Consider the following 23,493-nt stretch of genomic DNA (forward strand, 5'->3'; position numbering starts at 1 on the left):
TTGATTTTAGATTTCGTGGAATCAACACATCTCAGAAAAGTTGTGACAAGGCCAAGTTTACCACTGTGTGGCATCCCCTCTTCTTCTTTTTTTTCCTTTTTTTTTTAAAAAAAAGGGGGACTGAGGAGACAAGTTGCTCCAGTTTAGGAATAGGAATGTTGTCCCATTCTTGTCTAATACAGGCTTCTAGTATTAGGTAATCTTTGTTGCATCTTCCTTTTTATGATGCGCCAAATGTTTTCTATAGGTGAAAAATCTGGATTGCAGTCTGGCTATTTCAGTACCTGGATCATTCTTCTAAACAGTCATGATGTTGTAATTGATGCAGTATGTGGTCTGGTCCGTCTAAGGGCCAAAAGATCACATCCAGTATGGTTTTCTGGCCTTGACCTTTATACACAGAGATTGTTCCAGATTCTCTGAATCTTTGGATGATATTATACACTGTAGATGATGATAACTTCAAACTCTTTTCAATTTTTCTCTGAGAAACTCCTTTCTGACATTGCTCCACTATTTTTTTACCACAGCATTGGGGGAATTGGCGATCCTCTGCCCATCTTGACTTCTGAGAGACACTGCCACTCTAAGAGGCTCTTTTTATACCCAATCATGTTGCCAATTGACCTAATAAGTTGCAAATTGGTCATCCAGCTGCTCCTTATATGTACATTTAACTTTTCAGGCCTCTTATTGCTACCTGTCCCAACTTTTTTGGAATGTGTAGCTCTCATGAAATCCGAAATGAGCCAGTATTTGGCATGTCATTTCGAAATGTCTCACTTTCAACATTTGATATGTTATCTATATTCTATTGTGAATAAAACCTAAGTTAATGAGATTTGTAAAAAAAAAAAATTACTCACAATTTGTACAGTGTCCCAACTTTTTTGGAGTTTTTTTCAGGTTTTTAAATAAATAACAAATAAAATAAGATTAAAATAACATGGAAGACAATATACTAAAAAAACACAGAACTAAGATATAGGATAGTATAGGATCTATATAAAAATGCTTTCATAATCATTTTATTTTATTTTTCCACTACAAATAATGAACAACTAAATAAAGAACAAACTTTGTTGTGCACAGAAAAACAACAACAACAAAAACATTTAAATTACATAAAAAAAAATCTACAATATTATTTGAACATTAAGTGTAGGCTATTTGGAACTAGTTTCATAACTGGCATTAAATATATGTAATGCACAGTTAATTACAGGTGTGTTGAAGTAAATTACCACAGGGAGGCAGCAGAGGACAATAACACTGTCGTATGACAGCGAACAGCGCTGGCCTCTGTGTCTGTGTCTAAGAGCAGAGTTCATGATGGCCATCATAACAAAAACATCATGGTTATCACATGAACCATCAGATACAATTTCATATATTAATTAAATAAATTATTTAACATAAGAGATATAAATGTGTCTATCTATCTATCTATCTATCTATCTATCTATCTATCTATCTATCTATCTATCTATCTATCTATCTATCTATCTATCTATCTATCTATCTATCTATCTATCTATCTATCTATCTATCAACCCTAATCCTATCTGCTTCAAGAACTGCAAATCCCAGAAGGCGTCGCGGGGGCGTGTCGTCACGTGACCCAAGCAAGGTGTTTTCACATGAGAGCGCGGAGAGCAGAGGGCTCACAGAGGTCAGAGCTCAGAGAGTGCAGGCGGACCGCAGAGAGACACGCTCAGTTCATCTTCAGGAGGATGGAGGTGGAGAACCGACCCAACGGATTTGACTTCTCCAAACGGGACAAATTACTGAGCAGCGGTGAGTTTCTGGTGCTCGTGCACAGTTATGCGGTCTCAGATAAAAATTAAGACGCTTCAGTTAGTTTTGAATCTTATTATAGATTCATGAGGGCATAACTCGGACATAGTGTGTTTTGCTTTATTGTTTCTAAAAGTATCCTTTCCAGGTGTGTTATAAATAGTGTAGTCTACTTTTAGAGCTTTCTCAAAGGAATTATGTGCAGTGTTTATGCAATGTGTAATTTTACCCCTGTATGGAGTAAAATGTGATGAATGGACATCCAGAGCTGGAGTTAGGGGACAGTGAGGTCTTTTAAAGGGTTGCTGAGGAATGTTTTTTATATGCACGTCCGCGAGGAATCGTAAAAGATGAACTTTTGAACTTGAGCGAATCACCCTCGAGCGCCACAAAAACACGTCAGTGGCAACAAACAAGCAGCTGTAGCATTTTTAATCAGCGAAAATAAATCAATGAAGAGAAAAAAAATTCAGATTGTATGTAAAAAAAAAAAGTAAAAATATATTTTTTATTGCATTTATTAATTAATTTACATCGTTTAGAATATTATTAATAATAATACATTAATTATAAACTTTTTGTTTTTGGAAAGATTAGGAGAGTAGTTATTTAATGCTTTTTTAAATTTTAAAATCTGGAAAAACATTTAAAGTTGAATATATTTGCTCTGTTTACTAATTACTAATATAGGTTCTTTGTCTTAATCTATGATTCCACAATGGACCTATTTATGGGTCAGCTATTAATGTAATTTTTCCAAGGGGTTCCAGGACCTTCAATGTCTATAGTGATTATGGCCCTGGTAATATGGAAAATAATGTGAAATTTGCATGAAAAGGAAATGAATCTCCCTACTATGTAATTAATCACTGGTTTCTGCTGGTAAAGCGGACTCATGACTTCACCCTCTGGAAAGAGATGCGTCAGATGGACTGGTAATAAGAGAATGATTTAACATTACTGTCTGAAGACAATGAATGAATGTTGTTGGTGTAAATGCATGCATTTACTTAAAATTTCTATATGAATAATGTTGCATTTATTAGGTAAGGACTACAAAAGTACTATACGTATGTATTTATTTATTTATTGCACTTTTTTGCATAATTTTTATTTAATCAGGCTGATTCAGTTATATATATATATATATATATATATATATATATAAATTTTTTTTTTTTTTTTCGTGAAAAGCCCAAAGCTTTCAGTCCATGAAGGAGATGTACATATACTCTTAAGTTGACCAGCTTGTTTTTAGCGCACACAAAGGTTGCCAGGACTTTCAGATTTTACAGCTGCATTTCCAGCATCTGTTTGACACAGATATGTACACACACACACACACATACAGCAATTGCGGACAACAAAAACACACATAAACACACACACACATGTTGCTATAGAAACACTGGATTGTTCACTGCACATACCAAAATACAACTGTATAGTCAACAGCCTTGACCTTTCACTTCTGAGTGACCTTTCTCCTCTCACTGCCCTTACAGAGCAGAAAAAAAGGAGATGCCGACATGTATGTGCTTTATATGCACATGCATTTAAATACATTTTCACTATAAAAAAGTAATTATTTTTTGATGATTTATATAAACTACTAGACTTTAAATTTCAAGCTGAAAAAAACAAAACTCAAATTTCCTTTACTGATCATACAATTACTGTGAAAGGGGGTTTGTGTGCGTGTGTGATTTAAAGATTTTACCTATAAGGTTGGTTGCCCTTCCCCCACAAAAAACAAACACACAAACACATCATAAATGCATAGAAGATAAACTTCCTGTCCTCCCACCCTCACAGGGATCATAAACCCCCCCGCCCCTGGCCATTCCATGACCCCTTGTTTTGACCCTCTTGTTGCCATAGAAACCTTGACGGACATGTCAAACAGGTAGATTTGTTCTGCCCCATGAGAGTTTTTGTTTTTCATTAATTTGGCCTTATAAATTGTGTTTTTAAAGCAGGAGACTATTATTGCATTATTGCAAGGGATAGTTCAGCCAAAATTGAAAATTCTTTTAAATCTCATGTCATTCCAAACCTGTATGACTTTTCTTTCTTCTTTGAAAGACTTATTTTGAAGAATATTTGTAAATAAACAGTTTAGGTTTCCATTGTCTTCCATTGTGTGGACGAAAATAGGTTTGGAACGACATGAGGGTGAGTAAACATTTGAGGGAACATTGAGTTTTCATTTTTGGCTGGACTGTCCTTTTAAAGGTGTTGGAAATCTTTTAGGTTTCATTTTTATAGATAACATAACAAACATCTTAAAAAGATGCTTAACATCCCAGCTTAACATTTTCTCTTCTTTTCCTTATTTGAACCAACTTTTATTTTGAATCGCTTCTAAAAAACCATGCAATAAATTGCTGCCAGGCAGGAATTAAATCTGATTCTATTGTAAATCAAGCAACTAGATTTTGAAATCTTGAAGCTAAAGAAAATGCAAGTGGTTGCTTCTGTGCAAAAGCATGCACATGGTTCATAATAAATAGATGCAAAAAAAAAGCAATTTTCAGTGTTCTTACATTTATGCCTGGATATGTGAGTGTAGATGACCACACATACTCATATGCACATTGTGATGAGCAGAGACCGGGGGGTCAGCTGGGATCTCATATCCTCGGATCTGAATGATGAAGCTTTGGAAAATGGAAAATAAATGGATATTCAGGTTACGTATCACCACTACATCTGTACAGCTCCCCTCCCGATCCTCCTTTCCTTCCACCAGCCAAGTGGAACAGAAGGCATCTGGGCAGCCTCATCCTTCTCTTCTGCAGACGGGGGGTGGGGTGTTGGTATGTGTGAGTGACTGTGCTTATACACATATGCCTCTATACCGGTGTATATGCATGCCTGGACTGTGTGTGTGTGATTGTTGTCCTATGTGAATACAGATGGTGCAGTGCAAGATCATGCAGAGTTTTTTTTCCGCTTACAACCTATTCCATTATTTTTGTATTTATATTGTATTATTAAAAAAATCTAAATACATTTTATATAAAATAAATTGTGTATAAAATGTGAATTTATTAATATAAATATATTAGGTATTGTTTGTAAACACCATACATTTTTTATTATTAAATTTTAATTTAAATTGTAAATAAAATACACATTTTTTAATATATGAATTTTTTTTATAAAATTTTTTTTGTTAATGAACAAAAGGGAACTGGAGCTCTGCTGGTATCCCTTGTATCCTCTGGTGCTCATGGAAGGGTAAACTGTTCATGAAAAAGAATTTGGAAAAAATCCAGGTCCAGGCACTCAGTAGGATGCAAAAGTTAAAAAGCCTTTATTGTTTAAAAGGGGTAAAGCATAAAACAACCAGCATCGGGGCGATACGCGTTGGTGCTTTATGCTTTAGCCCTTTTAAACAATAAAGGCTTTTTCATAAACTTTTGTTAATGTTGATATTTATTTTTTTCATAAATAAAAAATAAAAAATCCACTTGATGACATTAAACTGTCATTTAAATTGTATGTAAAGTACATATTTAGTTAATGTATTTAATATTGTTTATAAAAACATTTTTTTACCATCATTATATTAATATCACTAAATTGGATAAATTAAATTAAATTTTACAAATGTAATTTTATAAATATTTTCAGTGACCACAAAGTATTTGCAAACTTTAAAGGCACAAAATGTATGAATTGCATTGATTTAGATTGAAAATATCATTTTAAGTAGTATAAATTTAGAAAAAAAAGAGCCACTGTATATATAGCTGAAAAACACAGTTTGGTGAACCACTAATGGAAATTTAGCAGTATTTCTAGATTGAGAAGATCCAGCCCTAGATATCTTACCAGTTAAACATCATCCAGAAGTTAAATACTGTAACTTAATGTTCTGAGGAGGGTTGAGTGGGATGGAGAAAATGTATGGCACAGAAGGCAGACGGTGAGCATTCGCTACTGTAGCTCAGTGCCAATGGCCTACAGCCATCACAGATATTAGATTATCTTCAAGGAGCCTGCGGTTGGTGGAGTGTGTGTGTGTTCTGCTCCACCATATGCCATGGGTAGCTGGAGTGTGTGTGTGTGGAGCCCTGCGTGTGGCAGATCAAAAATCTGCAGATGTCATCGAGCCAAAGAGATTACACTCATACACACACACACACACGTGGCACTTTCTGAAGAGGTCGCGGAGGTCACATCCTGAGGGACAGAAGTGAGAGGTCTGGGCAGATGGGTGTATGTGTGTATGAGAGGAAGATAGATAGAGAAAGTGTTGTTTTATGAAAGAGAGGAGGCTTTGTTTTAATGCGCTCTTGATGTTTTGTGTGGTATGAGGAACTGCTGTTCAACATTTAAGTGTGTCCATTGTAAGAACATTTTAATGTTCATTATAGCTTGGACCTCAATGAAGGACACAATTTTAAACAAATTTAAAATTTGGTTAACCTAAACTAAAACTATTAAAAAATTACAAATAGTTTTAATTTGGTGTTAATTGAAATAAAAGTAAAATAAAGAAAAATATATTCATTTATATAGAAAAACATTCTAAAACTGAAATTACATATAAATTAAGGCTAAATAAAAAAATTAAGAAATTAAAAATGATAAAATTAAATTAAAATTAATTAAAATCCAATTCAACATATTAATAAATGTTATAATGATAAATAAATAATACTAAAACCTAAATAACATTAATTTAAATAAGTCAAAAACGGTAATAACTAGCATTTACCCAATGATTTCACTGTGATTTATATATTGTTTAATTGGAACAGTGTGAACAAAACCAATTACTAAAATGAGTCAGATTTTTGCTGTTTGTAAAAACTGCAAGCACGATAGATGTGGAAAAAAAAAAAAAAACATATAGAGACTATTTGTTGATAAGGACAAAAGGCTCATTACCAGATTCCAAAAGTTGTATCATTCATTCTTATGTCTTTTTAGATTTTTTTTAAAATCTCCTGTATAAATACAAACTTCCTAATGTCCTCTTTTTCTCTTCCCTTCATATCCTCTCACTCTTTCTCTCATCTGCAGGTTTTTATGAAGAGAACTCCCTTCAGGACGACACAGGTGAGGGAACTGTCTGTGCTTGATCTCCATGCTGACAACTACTCGTTTCTGTGCTTTGTGTCTCAAACTTTTTTTTTTTTTTTTTTTTTTTATCTTAAGGAATAATTACGATTATATTGTGTGGTGATCTTCTGTGTTTTTATATTTTTTAAAGCAGAGTTAGGGATAGTAAAAATAAAAATTCTTAAATGAACATAAATATGAACATTCGTTCATCATTTACTCACCCTCATATTATTCCAAACCTGCATGAGTTTCTTTTACTCAGTTAAACACAAAGGATGATATTCTGAAGAATAGTAACCAAGCAGTTGCTGGTAGCCATTGACTTCCAAAGTATTTCTTCCTCTTTCTATGGAAGTCAATGGCAAAATATCTTCATGTTTAACAGAGGAAAAGAGCTTGTACACCTTTGGAACAGCTTGAGGGTGAGTAAATTATTAAAGAATGTTCCTTTTTTGGGTGAACTATCCCTTTAAGAATCAAATAAACTCAAATAAAGAGGGAATTAAAAAATATAATGTAATGTAAAATGTGACCAGTTGAGCATGTCAGAAAGCGCTCTCTCTCTCTCTCTCTCTCTCTCTCATTCTCCAAAGCTCTGGTGAAATTGCATCTTTTAGGGGTTAAATTAGTTCAAGAGCTTCTGATCTCATGTTGCCAGCAAATTCTTCTCTGATGCATGCATGTTATTGTAAAGCTGTACAAGTAAGGGTTAAACATTGTTAGAGAAAGAAAGCAGTTGATTTATGTGAGAAACCAATTAAGCCGTAAAGAGGCGGAAGAGCATTTCTGAAGCACACACACACACACACACACACACACACACACTGTACACACACATACTGGTGACATCACCTTCACTCCCTGTGGCAGTGAAGTCAATGTTAGTTCAGCAATCAGGCACCAATAACAAACAAAATTGTAGGCATCTGATTGGCTAAAAGTATTCTATATTTAAATATCATAATATTTAAAGAAATATTTCACACAAAAATGAACATTTGCTGAAAATGTCCTCAACCTCAGGCCATCCAAGATGTTTGTCCAATAGAACAGATTTGGAGGAAATGCAGCATTACATCTTCTGCAGTGAATGGGTGCCGTGAGAATGAGTCTAAATAGCGGATAAAAACATAACAATAATCCACAAGTAATCCACAAAACTCCAGTCCATCAATGAATGTCTTGTCAAGTGAAAAGGTGCGTGTTTGTAAGAAATAAATCCATCATTAAAAAAAGTGACGTGACATAAGTATTCTGAGTATGGTGTATGGTGACCCATACTCAGAATACATGCTCTGCATTTAACCCATTCAAAGTGCACACACAGAGCAGTGAACACACACACTGTGAACACACACCCGGAGCAGTGGGCAGCCATTTATGCTGCGGTGCCCGGGGAGCAGTTGGGGGTTCAATGCCTTGCTCAAGGGCACCTCAGTCGTGGTATTGCCGGGGCGAGACTCAAACCCACAACCTTAGGGTTAAGAGTCAAACTCTCTAACCATTAATCCAAAACTGTCACTTCTGGCCAAAATATGAGTCCATAATACATAATAACACTTCGTCCTGTGAAAACTGTTTACGCTTGTAAATGCTGCTTGATTTGTGCCCATTTCTCTCCTGATTCAGACAAGAAAACTTTTCCACTGGAGAAAGCAATATTATGGATAGAGGACTTTTTTGAAGTTAAAAGCATTTTAATGATGGATTTGTTTCTTTACAAACATGCAGTTTTTCACTTAGCATATCGTAAATTGATGTACTGGAGTCTATTTTAATTGAGGATTAATGTGATGTTTTTAATCAGCTGTTTGGACGCTCATTCTGACGGCACCCATTCATTGCAGAGGATCCATTAGAGAGCAAGTGATGTAATGTTACATTTCTCCAAATCCGTTCTGATGAACAGACAATTTTATCCACATTTTGCTTGGACTGAGAGTGAAATTAGTTCAGCTAATTTTTGGGGGAACTACTCCTGTAATATTATAATTAATATAGTAGTCATAAAATTAACATATTACACAACATAATTATTCAGTTTAGTCTCACTCTATGAAAATATCTGACCACTGAACAAATATTTTAAACTCCAAGATAACTTTAATAAAAACCAACAGTACCACATTACTTACCTTACAATTTACACCATCCTGTGCTTGTTGAGTGAAAGTTTGAGAAGTTTATGCTGTTTTCTCAGCTAATTTGACATCTATAGGTCAGTATTTTGTCCGTTAATAGTTTTTTAGGTCTTAAGGTCACAAATGCAATGTCTGAAATGTCTTATCAGACGATGTTCCAGTGTTCCTACTGCAGTGTGCACTCATTGGTCAGTGAGTCGCTTGCATGTTAAACCCAACGACATCAATGAATGTATATCGCAGTCATGAAAATGAGATCAAGCAGTGTGTTAGGAGAGAATTGACATGTGTAGTATATGGTGATTTCAGGGCACAGCCAACGGTCGATGGTTTCTTATGCATCCAAACTCACCGACAGCGTTGAATGTTCCCAGAATGCACCAGGTGTGTCTTTTACATATCCCGACCGCAATGTTAAATATGCTGAATCTTATGTAGATTTATCCTTCGATTCAATGCGTTTGTTAGATCACACTGGGATGTTGTATAATTATATGCTGATTGTTTTATATAATTACTATCATGTGCTCAGAGAAAGCACCTATTATTATTTCGAGGGAAATTATGTGGTTGTAATCATCTGCTATTGTATTCTGCTCTTTAGTGGTATTCATTTGAATTAGAAATGAGAAAGCGAGTCATACACCAAAGCACAGTTATACACTATTATCCTGTAAAAGAGTTGCTGCCATTTGAGAATGCTTGAGAAGCTTCTAATGCTACCAAATAACCAAAAACCATGTTTTATTTTATTGTTATTTGAAATACCATATAAATAGATTGGTTTCTGAGTGTAGTAGTCATTTCATACCATGGTATATATATATAAAAAAGCTCGATTTTCTTTGTGTACCATTATGCTCTTTGGAGCACCATTTAAATACCATGGTAAATGGATGTGAAAACAATTAAGTAGCTGGGTAAAAGTACCATGGTATTAGTATGTTTTTTGATCTATGTACCATGGTATGGTACATGGATATGATAATCATTCAGTACCATGGTATATAATATGGTGCCGTAATTTTATCACAATCCCATAATAGTTCTTGATGCAATACAGACAATGATTTCTTTTAATATAATAATTAGATTCTAATCAGCAATGCAGTCACTTGCATTTGCAGTCATTTTACATATGCAAAATCTGTTTAACTGGGTCAGTGTCAACAATGCATAAAACCAACTGAATCAGACAAAAGAGCAACTGAACTTACAATGAGAGATGGAGAAATCTACAAATACATTAAAAGAGAAAGCATAAGAAATTCTTACCTTGACATATTTACCTTGAATCTCCAGTGTTGACACTAATCAGATAAACAAGACTAGCTGCTTGTCGTCTAAAGAGTTAAATGATAACTGGAGAAATGTCTGCTTCTTCTCTTTCTGGCATGAAGAAACTGCCATGCTAAACAAACATGCTGGATGAGGCACTACAGAGCGAGCATCCTCATTGTTAGCTTGCTGTATTTGAGATGAACTATATATGACCCAAAAGATGTGCCGCTACGAATTTGGACATGTGCAATAAGTGATGGATTTTGATTGGCTGAGATTCCTGATGCTCTGAAATTGAGCTCTCTGATTGGCTGGGGCTGAATTCATTTGCATAGATGGAGAGAAAGACAAAAAAAGTCAAACAGAAAGAGGCGAGAGACTCTTGGGAATAATTGATGAAAGATATAGTGATCAAAGAGAATAGAGCAGATGTGGTAGATGGATATTTCGCCATCGGCAGTTATCATCTGCTTAATTCATACGGTTTGTTATGCTCTGCTTTCAGCTGGGAGCAAAAACACACACGTCTGAAAACAACAAAAACATTTGCATGTGTGTTTGTGAGGTTTTATCTTCTATGTCATCTATGTCAATCATTCTAGACACTCTAGGGGTGCATTTCCCACAATCCTCTTTGCATGTGGTGACCCTCTTGCACAACATGTCTTAACTAGGTCAATGCATGTACATAGGAACATATGAAGTTACCAGGCACATCTAAAACCCCATAAAATAGGACTGGGGCTCACAGACCAGTGATCTAGATGCTGGATCCAGTCACACCAGGTTCTTCTGCGGGTTTAAATCCTTCATTCTTTCAAATCAGAAGGAAGACTGATAAGTTACACTCCTCTGTGAAAATGACATTTACAGCAACAATACTATGTAGTGCACTTTTTGTGAGTACTTAATACAGAAATAATATACTTTAAAATATTAATAAGTGCAAATTTAAAGTGAAAGTTCACCCAAAATTAAAATTGTAATCATTTACTCTCCCTCAAGATTTTGAAAACCTTTGAGTTTTTCTTCTGTTAAACATAAAAGATGTTGTGAAGAATGTTGGTAACCAAACAGTTGATGGTAGCCACTGACTAGAATGGAAAAGATACATGTATGCCATGTATTTAAAAAATATTTGTAATTATTACATACTGTATTTGTAATGATCAGTTTACAGTTAAATTAAATGTATGCATTTAGCAGACGCTTTAACCAAACCGACTTACAGTACATTCAGGCTATCAATTTTTAACTATCATACAGTATCACCTATCGTACAGTTAAATCTATAACTATATAAAATATAATTAATTTTTATTTAAATGTTAAATAACACACTACAATTAAATAAAAAATCAAGTAATTAGTAAATTTAGTCCTTAATAGTCAATTAAATTATTATGTGGTTTAATTTCAAGTGCATAGTTTGGTCAACAAGTCACAATAAGTGGACTTTAAAGCACAACAAAAGATTAAAACAATGTTTTAAAATTTACTTTTAAGTAAAACTTAATTTAAAAGTGTACTTAAGTGTGTTAATAAACATAGTCATGGAAGTTTATTTGCTTAAGTACACCTAACTTCACTTAAGTACACTTAAGTGGTCTTTTATTTCATTAAAGCGGTCATATGATGCGAAAGACTCAAGTCTCAAAAAGAAATGTTCTTTATCAAAGTTAAGAGTCTGCCACACCCCCCTAAAACAACTAATTCCGACACGCCCCCACATGTCTACATCACTATGTGAAAATATTTGTGCAATGCCACCCAAATGTTCACAAAAAAGAAAGAAGGCGTGGTTACCATATGCTTTTTTTAATAAAGATTCAGCATGTTGTTTTACATAGGATAAATGTATACTTAGTGTCACTTTAAGTTTAGCATGAACAATTAATTGGTTATTTAGCCAACCAGCTAAATAAGACTAGAAACCAATACAAAGGATACTTGATTGTTGAAATGTCGCTTTTTAAATGTATATTGCTATTATCTTCTTTAGCTATGTCAATCTTCAGATACTTAAAGACTATTGTTAAAATCATGATGGCATGAAGTAACACCTGATCTGGTCATTTTATTATTAACAATTTCCTCTAAAGCTGTTACTTCATATTTTCAGTGGTTTGGTACTCTCTGAGTGATATAAACAAGCTAGAAAGATAGCAAGAGACATTGTGATTTTTATTGCTTCTGAATGTAGGAGGCAGTAATACACACTGACAGATCTAGAACAGCACAAACGGGATAAAGAGATGTGCAGTGAGAATGACAGCGGGATGTTGGGAAATCAAGGGATATGTTGCTCCTGTTGAGAACTAGATGGGCCGGCATCATCATTACACGCTGACTGTGAAATGACCATTCCTTCTGATCAGCAGAATCACATGTCTGTTCAGAGTAGAGTAGTAGATTACTGTATACTATATGCAGGAAGTATACTTTGTTTAAACTGCATGTGGAACAGTATGCATTATGCAATGATACACATTTGAAACACTCGTACACTACTTTGTTGGTGCATGACCTAAAAAGTGCTATGAGCACATGCACTCTTAAGCCTACCAAGGTTGCATTTATTTGATCAAAATACATAAAAAATATTGTGAAATATTATTAACATGAGATTGGATGTCACCGTGTGTTATATCCCATTAAAATATGTGCATATATAGCACATTGACTGGCTTGTTTATTAATAGATGATGCTGCTATGTATATCAGAAAAAATTTCTAACCGTTTATTTTAAAAGTCTTAAATTCCTTGAAATCAAACATAAAACCAGTTAAGATGAAAACAAACTGCAATGGTCCAACTGCTGGTCTATGATATTCTCTCTCTCTCTCTCTATATATATATATATATACATGTATATATAAATTTGCATACTGTATGCTGATTGTAGTATGCAAATTTTGAACAATGATATGGTTAATTTCATATTATTATTATTTGCATTTAAAATGGTTTTGTTCTCCATGCTGTCTGAGTCTGATCAGACCTTTGACTGATTTCTGGAATGCAAACTTGCAACCCACCACTTTTATTTTATTATTTCTACCTTTTTTTTTGTGGCATTAAGACAATTAATCCCTTTTTTTTAGCATGTGGGTGATAAAAAAAATCTCTTGGTTTTATTTAGGTATCGGACACATTAGATGGAGTGAGAGAGAGCGGATGTGTGTCAATTTTAAAAATGTGTGTTCCATAGTTGGTGTTGGCTATAAAGTTTGACCTGGGTTTGACCCAATCCACACAATACTGTGCCCTTACATCACACAGCCTTCTTGAGGGTTGTAAAATGGCTCTAGAGTTCAGGGTTAGGTTGAGTGCTTTCCATACCAGTTTATGACACTCAGGCTTTTAGGAGACCTTTTCGTGACCCCGACACTCACCTGCTCCCTCTACAGTTCACCGGCATTCTTGAGAAACCAATGTCTGCCAAGTTTAGCTGATTAATTTCTGTGCATCAGTTTATCTAGGCATTCAAAACTATAGATTGATTTGGAATAATAATTGCTAAAGGTTGTACGTAGAATTGTACATATTTTTGGAAAATTGAACTACTGAATATCAGTCAAACTGTGAGACTGTGATATTGTTTAAATATAGATTTCATTCAGTTGTCTCACTTTCTAACGTGTCCCATCGCCGCTCCTGTCAGCTCGGTGTCTCTGTGGTTTGTAGTGAATCTGGGTCACGCTGCATGATGCTGTAAGTCATCTCAAACGCACAGCGAGACTGGAGAAGATTCCTGGCGCGTGTGCGGGTCGCTTTATTTGTGTAATCCTGCTCTCTGTTGCATTGAGATTTAGATAAGAACTTTTAGGATTTTATTTAACTTTATAAATTTGAGATTAGAATGATTTCATCAGCTCCGTAAACCTAGATTAACCTACTGTCAGACGTCACAGAGATAGCAGTGTGTGTCATTCTTTCACTATGTGAAAATATAATTGTATTATTTTTTTATTATTATTTTTTTATTTTATCAATATATTTATAAAATCAGTGTATTAATGTATCTGATTTGAAGACATACCTTACCTATGACTTCTGTTGTTTTTATACAAAGCTGATAATAATTAATATGGACCTCCATGTTATTTTTGAAAACGAGGCCTCACTCGTTGATTTGTGTGTACTTAAATGACATCTCTTTCTTACTCTGTAGAGGACGGTGGTGAGCGCTGGTGTCTGATCTGTGGGGACCGGGCATCCGGGCTGCACTATGGCATCATTTCCTGTGAGGGGTGTAAGGGCTTCTTCAAACGCAGTATTTGCAACAAGCGCATCTACCGCTGCAACAGGGACAAGAACTGCCAGATGTCCCGCAAGCAACGCAACCGCTGTCAATACTGCAGACTGCAGAAATGCCTTCAGATGGGAATGAACCGCAAGGGTGAGAGAAACACGAGCAACACACACACACACACACACACACACAGGTAATAATGATTCAAACCAGAAGATTGTGTCCTGATTAAATCAGCTGTGCTTAAGAAATAAAGTGGCAAACCTATTTAAATCATGGATGTTATTATTATTATTGAAATGAAAATTAGATTAAAAATTAAACATTCATTAACTAAAAAGATATCATAATATATGCATAAAAATAATAGAATTTAAAAAGAACAATGTAATATAATTTCTATTTATTTCTAATTCTAGTTTATTATTAAAAACAATATAATTTATGTATAAATGAAAACGTTATTTTGTAAATAAAAACATATTTTAATTATCATTAACATAATCTAAAAGAAAATAACCATGATTTAATTTCAGTTTAAGTTTTTGATGCTTAAAATATTATAAAACTTTAGATCTTTTAAACCTTGGCTATTAATTGGCTAAAACATCCTTTTATCTTCTGGTTTGGCCTTGTTTTTTCTTATCTTTACCTGTGTAATTTTCTTTTTCTTTCACTTTTTCACACACATCCATTCAGAATTACAATTTCACCCTAATTATGCAGCACGTCTTTTGTATAAACACAAAAACATAATGTTCAAGGATTATGCACTTTTTATAATTTATTTACATCTTAACTCTGTCCACCTCATCTGCTCTTTGATGCTTAGAAGCAGATATCAGATTTTTCTTCTATGTGAAGAGATATAGATCAGGGTTTGATCGGGCGTGCCTGAAGAGAAAAACGCACAGAAATCAGATAGTAGATCTGGGTTGTGATGCTGATAACAGATGATTTCTTGGTCCAGAGCATGCTGTACCTTTCTTGGCAAAATTCTCTCTCACACAAATATAAACATATAAATAATACACATTTTCTAGGCTTTAGCCTACGACACTGCTGATTGTACTTGCCTGCGGTTTACACCAGAGGGAGCTGTTGCTATTTAATGCTCGATCAGCCACCAACTTCCTTCATCCCTCTGGCAATATTTGATTTGCAATAATAGCAATAATAATTACTTATATGCTGTATAATGCATTACATTTAGGTATACCAATGCGGGTAATTTCTAAATAAATCAATTTTATGTAAAAAAAAATAAAAATAAAATAAAATATCTTAAATGTTTGTGGCTCCATTGAGAAAGCTTGATTGATATTGCTGGTTAATTTGTCAAATTGAACATACAACAACATATTGAGATAATTGCATTGTTGCATATAATATTTGAGATGTGATCGTATTGTTTCTGGAAAATAATGATAAATCGTCCAGTATTTAATACAAAAAAACTCGCTGAAATAGTATGCAGTCCAAAACATAACATTTTGATCTCTTTTTCAGCAATCAGAGAAGACGGGATGCCAGGAGGGAGAAACAAAATGATTGGGCCTGTACAGGTACGATTTTTTCTCGTAGCTATATTTTTAGGGCAAATTAGTCCTCAGAAGTGACCTAAATCTGATAAAAACACTATTTTGAGACAATTTTTAGTAAGTTTTTAGTAAGGTATGTGGGATATCCTTATTTAGACATTTAAGCTAAAATTAAGCTTCCACAAAGGTAATACATAACACATCTGTTTTCAGCTTTCTTGAACATCGAATCAACATATTAGAATGATTTCTGAAGGATCATGTGACACTGAAGATTGAAGTAATGGTGCTGAAAATTCAGCTTTTGCATCACAGGAATAAATTACATTTTAAAATATATTCAAATAGAAAACAGTTCTTTTAAATGGCAATACCATTTCACAATATTATTGTATTTTTGTTCATTTAAAAGCAGCCTCGGAGAGAATTCTTTAAAAAACATAAAAAAAAAATCTTACCGACCCCAAACCTGTAGTGAATGTGTGAATTAAACCTGATGTGCTTCTCACCGCCGGGTACTATTGCTTGCGTCTCATCTTTGTGTTTCCTCTGAGAGCTGAGTGAGATTCTGAAGGCCACGAATGGAGCAGATCGATTGTTCTTTGATACAAACAGAAACCCTCTCCTTCTCTCTCTCTCTCTCTTTATTAGTATGTATACAGCATAGAAATCTATAGAGCATGTGAACGAGATGCACAGTGTGTGTTTGTGTCTCGGCGTCCTTGTTATATGAACTAAAGTGTTTATTAGCCTTGTCGCTCATTTTTATTTCTCTCATTCTAGCATGAGTTCAGTCATTCGTTTACATCTCGCTCTGTTTAAAAACACAATAGACGAATCTATCGCTTTCAGTCCGAACCGGATGACAGTCGAGGAGGGGCACAAGATAAGCAAGTTTGTTTGGAGCCGAGTGTCTATCCAAGCACCCCGTGTCACTATTGATTTAGTCTTATTATTGATGGAAATAAAACAGATAAATACAAGTACATTCTCGTCAACAATTTCAGCTTATTCACAACAAATCGCTCTGTATTGACCGATCTCAATCCTTTATTTCCCAGCGGCGTTCTGCTCGCTGTCGATGGCATGCATTCATCACTGATTCTCTCTGTTTCTCTCTGTGTAGATCTCGCTGGAGGAGATCGAACGAATCATGTCTGGCCAGGAGTTTAAAGAAGGAGCTGAACTATCAGACGTGTGGAGCCACAGCTACAGTAACCACAGTTCACCTGGCAACAGTATCTCAGATGGCGGTCAGACCTTATCTTTTTCCCAGCTGTCAACCAGGTGTGACCCGAATGAGATGTTCGAGCGCTTTTACACACAGACACACTGACCTGCGTCTGTCCTTTTCATGTGCAGGGACAAATGGCTTTCATTAAACTGAATTAGGAGATGTTTGTGTTGTGGAACAAACAACATACTACACACATGAGCAAAAAGTGGAAATTGATGTTATTAATGTTTTTTAATTCATTGATTTATTGTGTTATATTGTAAAGAATTTTTTTTTCATAATCTTGCATATGCTATTTTTACTGTTTTTTTTTTTTTTTATATTGTGCATGTTATCCCAATGACAAATTTTTCCATAATCCATAATTTTTCCATGACAATTTTTTTTTTTACACACATACTACAACAAACAGAATCAGGGAGTTCGTTCAACAAAGAAACACTCAAAGATTTACTATCACAAATGATAAAAAAAAAAGTTTTTGTTATTTTTTATTACCAAATATAATCTTTGTTCCACCACTAAAACAACTTTCCTTTTCTGCCAACGTCTTTCCATAAATAGACACTTTTCACCATCTGGTCAGTTCCCAATGGATGAAATGTTATAGATAAAATACATTTTTATATCTGATTATCGTTTTTACTTTTAAATATGTGACAGAATTTAAAATTTAGAGTTATGATCGTTACTAAAAAAAAACTAAAAGAAAAGTTTACTTTATTTAAAAGTTAACTGAAATAAAATATTGAATACTTTAAATAATTTTTTGTCATCTAGGTGACAAGGCAACATTTCCTATTTCTGTTTAGTTGACGTTGATGTACTAAAATAACTAAAACTAATAAATTAATTTAAAACTTAATAAAAAGTATAGATATAATAATTTTTTTATAAATTTATAAATTTTATAAAATTAATAAAAATTATAAGATAGTAAAAACACATACAATTAAAGAAAATTTAAAAATAAACAAAAAAGAGAAAGTTTAAAAATAAAACCTAATTCAAAATATTAACAAAACCTATAATAGTATAACAATGATACTAAAATTGCACTGTTGCCAATGATATTTCATATTGACTTTTGGCTTTTATATCAAATTCCATATATATGCTAAGATTGCTGTATGATGTATAATTTCCTTTCTTGTTCTCTCTGCAGCCGTTCTGTGGATGTGAGCACATACCCTGTGTCCTGTAGAGATCAGTGCAGCGGTCCTAAGCTGACACACTCTTTCCTGTTGTGTAAATATCCTTTACCGCCCTCTACTGGCAGCAGCCTGAAGACGCAATCACACACACTGTCAGCCCAGCTCCTCGCTGCTGAAGATCTCACACCTCTCACTACACCCATGGTCATAGAAGAGGGGTAAGACTTGTTCCATTTCAATTCTATATTACCCAGCTTTCAACACATAATGGAAACTGTTTTCATTGTTCTTTTAATTGGGCATTCACATATGAAGTCTTACAGACACTAAAGCGAAACCAGCTTGTTTAACTCTAAGGTTCTGTCATTTATTCAGGTATAATGTGACTCAGTCGGAGCTGTTGGCTCTGCTGTGCCGTATAGCTGATGAGCTGTTATTCAGACAGATCGTCTGGCTGAAGCGTTTACCCTTCTACAGCACTCTGTCCATCAAAGACTGCACTCGTTTACTGGGGGCTTCCTGGCATCAGCTCATCCTGCTCTCCTCACTCACTGTGCACAGCGGACAGATACTGGGAGAACTGGCTAACATCACACACCAGTACACACCGTCCAACCTAACACTTCAGGGGTGAGCTAAATGTGTATGAACATTAGTGATCTGTAATGCACGGGAACTCCACCCACTGTAAAATCTCATTGGTCCAAAATATCTATGAACGTATACATGTGTGTATGCAGGTTTGGTGAGGATGCCATGGAGGTCATGGAGAGTTTAAATTTTCTCTTCCGTAAGTTTCATCACCTAAATATCAGCAGTGAGGAGTACAGCTGCTTAAAGACCATCACCCTGCTCAATCAAGGTAATACGCACATTACACTAACCTTGATTTACACTGATCTTTGTGGTAATAGCAGATGTGTGTAATTCGAGCGTGTGTGTGTTGTAGATAAGGCAGGTTTGTGCAACACGTCCACACTGGAACAGTTGAGTGAACGTTACTGGTCCGTGTGTCGTGACCTGACCGAACGACTCCACCCTCGTCGACCCAAACGCTTCTCTGACATCATCACCTGCCTCTCCGAGATACGCCTCACCTCAGGTGTGTATCTGTATAATACTAGAGGGAAATTGCAGAAAAGAGTGAACGAATTCAAAAAGATACATTTTTTCTTAAATTGTTCAAAAGTTTGGGGTCCGTACAAATTTGTAAAATGATTGAGTAGGATATATATAGAAATTAATACTTTGATTCAGCAAGGATGCATTAAATTGACTGGAGAAATGCTGTAAATGCAACTTGCATTGAACAGTGGTGTGTTTTAAAGCTACAGTACACTCAACACAACCTCATTTTATTCCAAATCTTTGTGACGGTCAGCAGCATACATAATAATATTCACAGCGTATTTCCAGCATTTAGTGGAAAACCTAAAGACAGTTCAAAAACATTTTTAGCTCCAAAGTAGTTTTATCCAAAAATCACTGCAGCACAATATTTCAGACTTGATGTGAAATATTTCATAGACTTATTGTTTCCTATTTAAAATCTTGTTGCGGATCTACTTCATGATACTACATGAATACACAGTTTGAATATACAACAATTAGCCAATCAAAATGTAGCTCTCCTAACTATGTCCTTATTGGTTATAGGTAAGATGATGGCCGTTCCACTGGAGCAGCTCCCACTGCTGTTTAAGGCGGTACTGTACTCCTGCTCAACCAATCAAAACCCTAGGCTAGCCAACAGCTCCACCTCCAAGACATAAGCCATGACTCCAACTTGCTGTTTTAGTTTTTTCCCCCAAATGTATTTATTACATGACAAAGTTGAATGTAAAACTCTTGACAGATTCGTGTGTGATTTCGAAGTGCACCAAATGTAGCGTTTAACCAAATTGGATTTCAAAGACGCCTGTAAAGATTACCTCAGGAACATGGCTTTTGAAAGAAAAAGCCTTTGGAAAACCAGAAACTCTTTGACCGTTGTGTTAATGATCAAAATGAAAAGAAAAAAATAAATGAACGCACCGCAAGCCATTGTTGAATAAAGCAGCCTCTAGCTATGATATGAAATGTCCTTGTGTTAAAGGATGTCACTGATAAAATAGGCCTGATAAAATAGTGAAGGTGCTGAATTTCATTTAAAAACAACGTTTCTTATTCAGATGATAGCTACATTTGAGCTATAGAGATTTAAATAGTCCGAATGATCATCCGCAGATCACAAGTTTGAGTACCAAAGCTGAGTGTGCCACAGTATACATGCTGTTGACCATAATTTTTTCAGGATGGAGACTCCCGGTAATGTTTGAGCCAGTCGCCGGGGTAGTGAAATGCAATAAGCACACTCTTTATCCCAAAATAGTGTGTGTGTGTGTGTGTTACATGTGTGATTTCCTCTCTCACGTGTCTTCAAGGAAGTGTGAATGTTTGAACAGGGTTTATGTGTTTGTATTTCACCGTAGTTGTTGTTTTGTTGGAAACGTAATTCCTCTATTCCTGTTTTTGAACATGTTATTAAGTGTTTTGCCTGTTACCAGAAGAGCCATTTCTCAGGAAGGCCAGAGGGTTGAGTTTAATGAAACCTCTCCGTGTTGTACAGAGGAACATTCCAAATATTACTAAACATTGTCATTGTCTTGAATGTCATGTGGTCTTAACCTTCCATTCCTTCTCTGAAAGTTTACATTTCTGTTTTTGCCACAGCAGCAGACAATGAGAGAGTAGAGTATAGCAACACACTCGAGGGTCGCTCTGATAGATAGCAGAGAAGGGGGGTAATCATTTTCTTTGTGCGTGCTATGTTTTTCTCTGTTTTTTACCATCTGAGGCCTTGAAGTGCATCTGTAGTTGATGACATAAAGACCGTGGCGGCAAACGGACTGCATCGCTCAGCTGTCTGTCCTTCTGTTGATATTCTTTGTTCATCTGTTTAGCATCATATTTTTCTTCTTTGCATTTGAATGTTTACAGCATTTTAAATTACATTGTACTTATTTTTGTTTCATAAAGGCAGCGTGAAAAACATGTCTCTGTGTGTTGATTTATCATCAGTGTCTCTTGTGTGGTCTTCTCTACGGTGCTCTATTATATGTTTTCCTGGTTCTTAGGCCTTGTAGGTCCAGACTAACATGCTTTATTACAATGGCCATCTATGTGCTAAATGTTGACTAATTTCTCTAGTCTTTATACACATGATTTACATTCATTCTCTTCTGGAAAAACGGAACACAATTATTGATGATGACACCCTGCACCACAGATTTTTGTCCAATTAAATGCACTCTACAATTTATATGCCCCTCCCACAATTCCACATCCAGTCAAATAACAATAAAGCAAATGCTTACCACATATTTTATATATGAAACTATAATTCTATAGATTTATCCATCGTTTTATTCATCGCAATGCTTAATGGGACAGTAATTCTTACCTACATTGAATTCACTAAGTAGCACAGCACTAAGTACAAAACAATAATGTTGTGATTCATCTCATAGCTGATTGGTTTGGTTTATTGCTACTATCAAATGAAGCCTTTTAAAAAAATCCCTATGGGAAAAAATACTTCTAAAGCCAAGGCTGCTGAAAACATGGTCATGCAGTTGTACACCGTTAGCATCATCAGAAAAGTGAAGTTATATTTACATATAGAAAAAGAAGAGAAGATAAATATGTTATGTGGCTAAATACCCTGATGGATAGAAATCCAATCAATTAAAATGCATAAAGTATCTTTGTTCTCTGATACTTCTGATTTCCTTAGAACTACAGTAGATATGGGTCTGATTTATCTGACTTTATATCATCTTCATGAATTGAGAATGAAGCCTAAGCACAATTTCAGGAAGAAAGGTTATTGAGAGAGAAAAAGTTCATTAATGAATAAACTGTGTAAATCTCAGATGTCAAAACTTGCAGAGTTGCCTTTAGGTGCTGAATATAGAAGCATGTCTTTGTCTCTTTTTGACTTGTGAGCAGAATTTTTGAGTGTCCACTTGAGCTAATTTAGACGTCCATGACCTTACTCGCATTTCATTCAGTTTTCTTTCCTCTCTCTCTCTCCTTTTCTCCATCACAATCTGTTATGATTGAGTAGTTTGGCTGAACTGAACAATACAACATATTTAGCAAACTTAGAGAGTCAGATATCCTCAATCATTTTACAGAATAATAGAGTTCTGTGTGAGTTTTAAGTGAAGATCCTGTTTCCTGTGTCAGGCTCCGCCTCTTCCTGCAGGGAGTGCAGAAATTGTGACTGTTTTTGGCACAGCTCTCCTTCTCTTCCTATTTTATCTCTCTACATTGATTCTCTTGGTAAAAACATGCAATCACATATTTTACCTTTCCACAACTAAACACATGCTTATTGCTTTAGTTTGTCATAGATAAATGCCTAAATGTCTTTATTCAAGTCAAAATGTTATTTATTGTGTGTAAATTAAACTGTTACATCAACAAAACCTAGGAATTTGTAAAGGTGTGATCGAGTCTCGCATTTATTCAGTTTTCACCTCATGTATTAGGCTAGTGAACAAACAGCATTCTTTCAACAACAAAAAGTGTTAATTTCAATTTATGATGCATACATGATGGACAGACACAATCCTTCTGTTATAGAACTACATTGACTGTGACATTTTCGCACACTTCCAGCACACAAGCACACTACAGCAAGAGTGTTGAGTATAAACCATACAAGGTTAGGAATAATAATTTTTACACAATAGCTGTCAATTAATCTTACATTAAACAAGTACACTTAAGAGGTAAAGTGTTGCCAGTATGAAAACAAATACTGTTTATTGATACCCCTCCCCCCAATTCTCGTTCTTAATGTTTTTTTTCTTTCTTCTAGTCATATTTTATCCTGGAATATCATTTTATTAACTATAGTTAAGCCATGTTGGTGGAAAAGCCACGAAGGTCAAAGACTACAAAGAAGATGCTTCTGAATCTCTCATTTTTCCTTTTTCATATCGGAGATAGACATGACAA

General features: G+C 34.9%; 1 protein-coding gene across 2 annotated transcripts; it reads left to right on the forward strand.

Annotated features, from left to right (window-relative positions):
- The first annotated feature begins 1,608 nt into the window (after nucleotides 1–1,608).
- Nucleotides 1,609–21,519, forward strand: LOC113064379 (nuclear receptor subfamily 6 group A member 1-B). 2 transcript variants are annotated; one of them, XM_026235145.1, is made up of 11 exons: nucleotides 1,609–1,797; nucleotides 6,835–6,870; nucleotides 9,327–9,401; nucleotides 14,474–14,701; nucleotides 16,064–16,119; nucleotides 17,222–17,382; nucleotides 18,498–18,704; nucleotides 18,862–19,116; nucleotides 19,227–19,348; nucleotides 19,436–19,588; nucleotides 20,143–21,519. In XM_026235145.1, the coding sequence occupies exons 1-11, from the start codon at nucleotides 1,641–1,643 to the stop codon at nucleotides 20,256–20,258; spliced, it is 1,566 nt and encodes a 521-aa protein (XP_026090930.1). In that variant the 5' UTR covers nucleotides 1,609–1,640; the 3' UTR covers nucleotides 20,259–21,519. The 2 variants fall into 2 exon arrangements, with proteins under 2 accessions (XP_026090930.1, XP_026090931.1); XM_026235146.1 differs by lacking the exon at nucleotides 9,327–9,401 and having other exon boundaries at nucleotides 1,612–1,797.
- The last annotated feature ends 1,974 nt before the right edge of the window (nucleotides 21,520–23,493 follow it).

Source organism: Carassius auratus, chromosome 46 (assembly GCF_003368295.1).
Source record: "Carassius auratus strain Wakin chromosome 46, ASM336829v1, whole genome shotgun sequence".
In the NCBI taxonomy this organism is placed as follows: domain Eukaryota; kingdom Metazoa; phylum Chordata; class Actinopteri; order Cypriniformes; family Cyprinidae; genus Carassius; species Carassius auratus.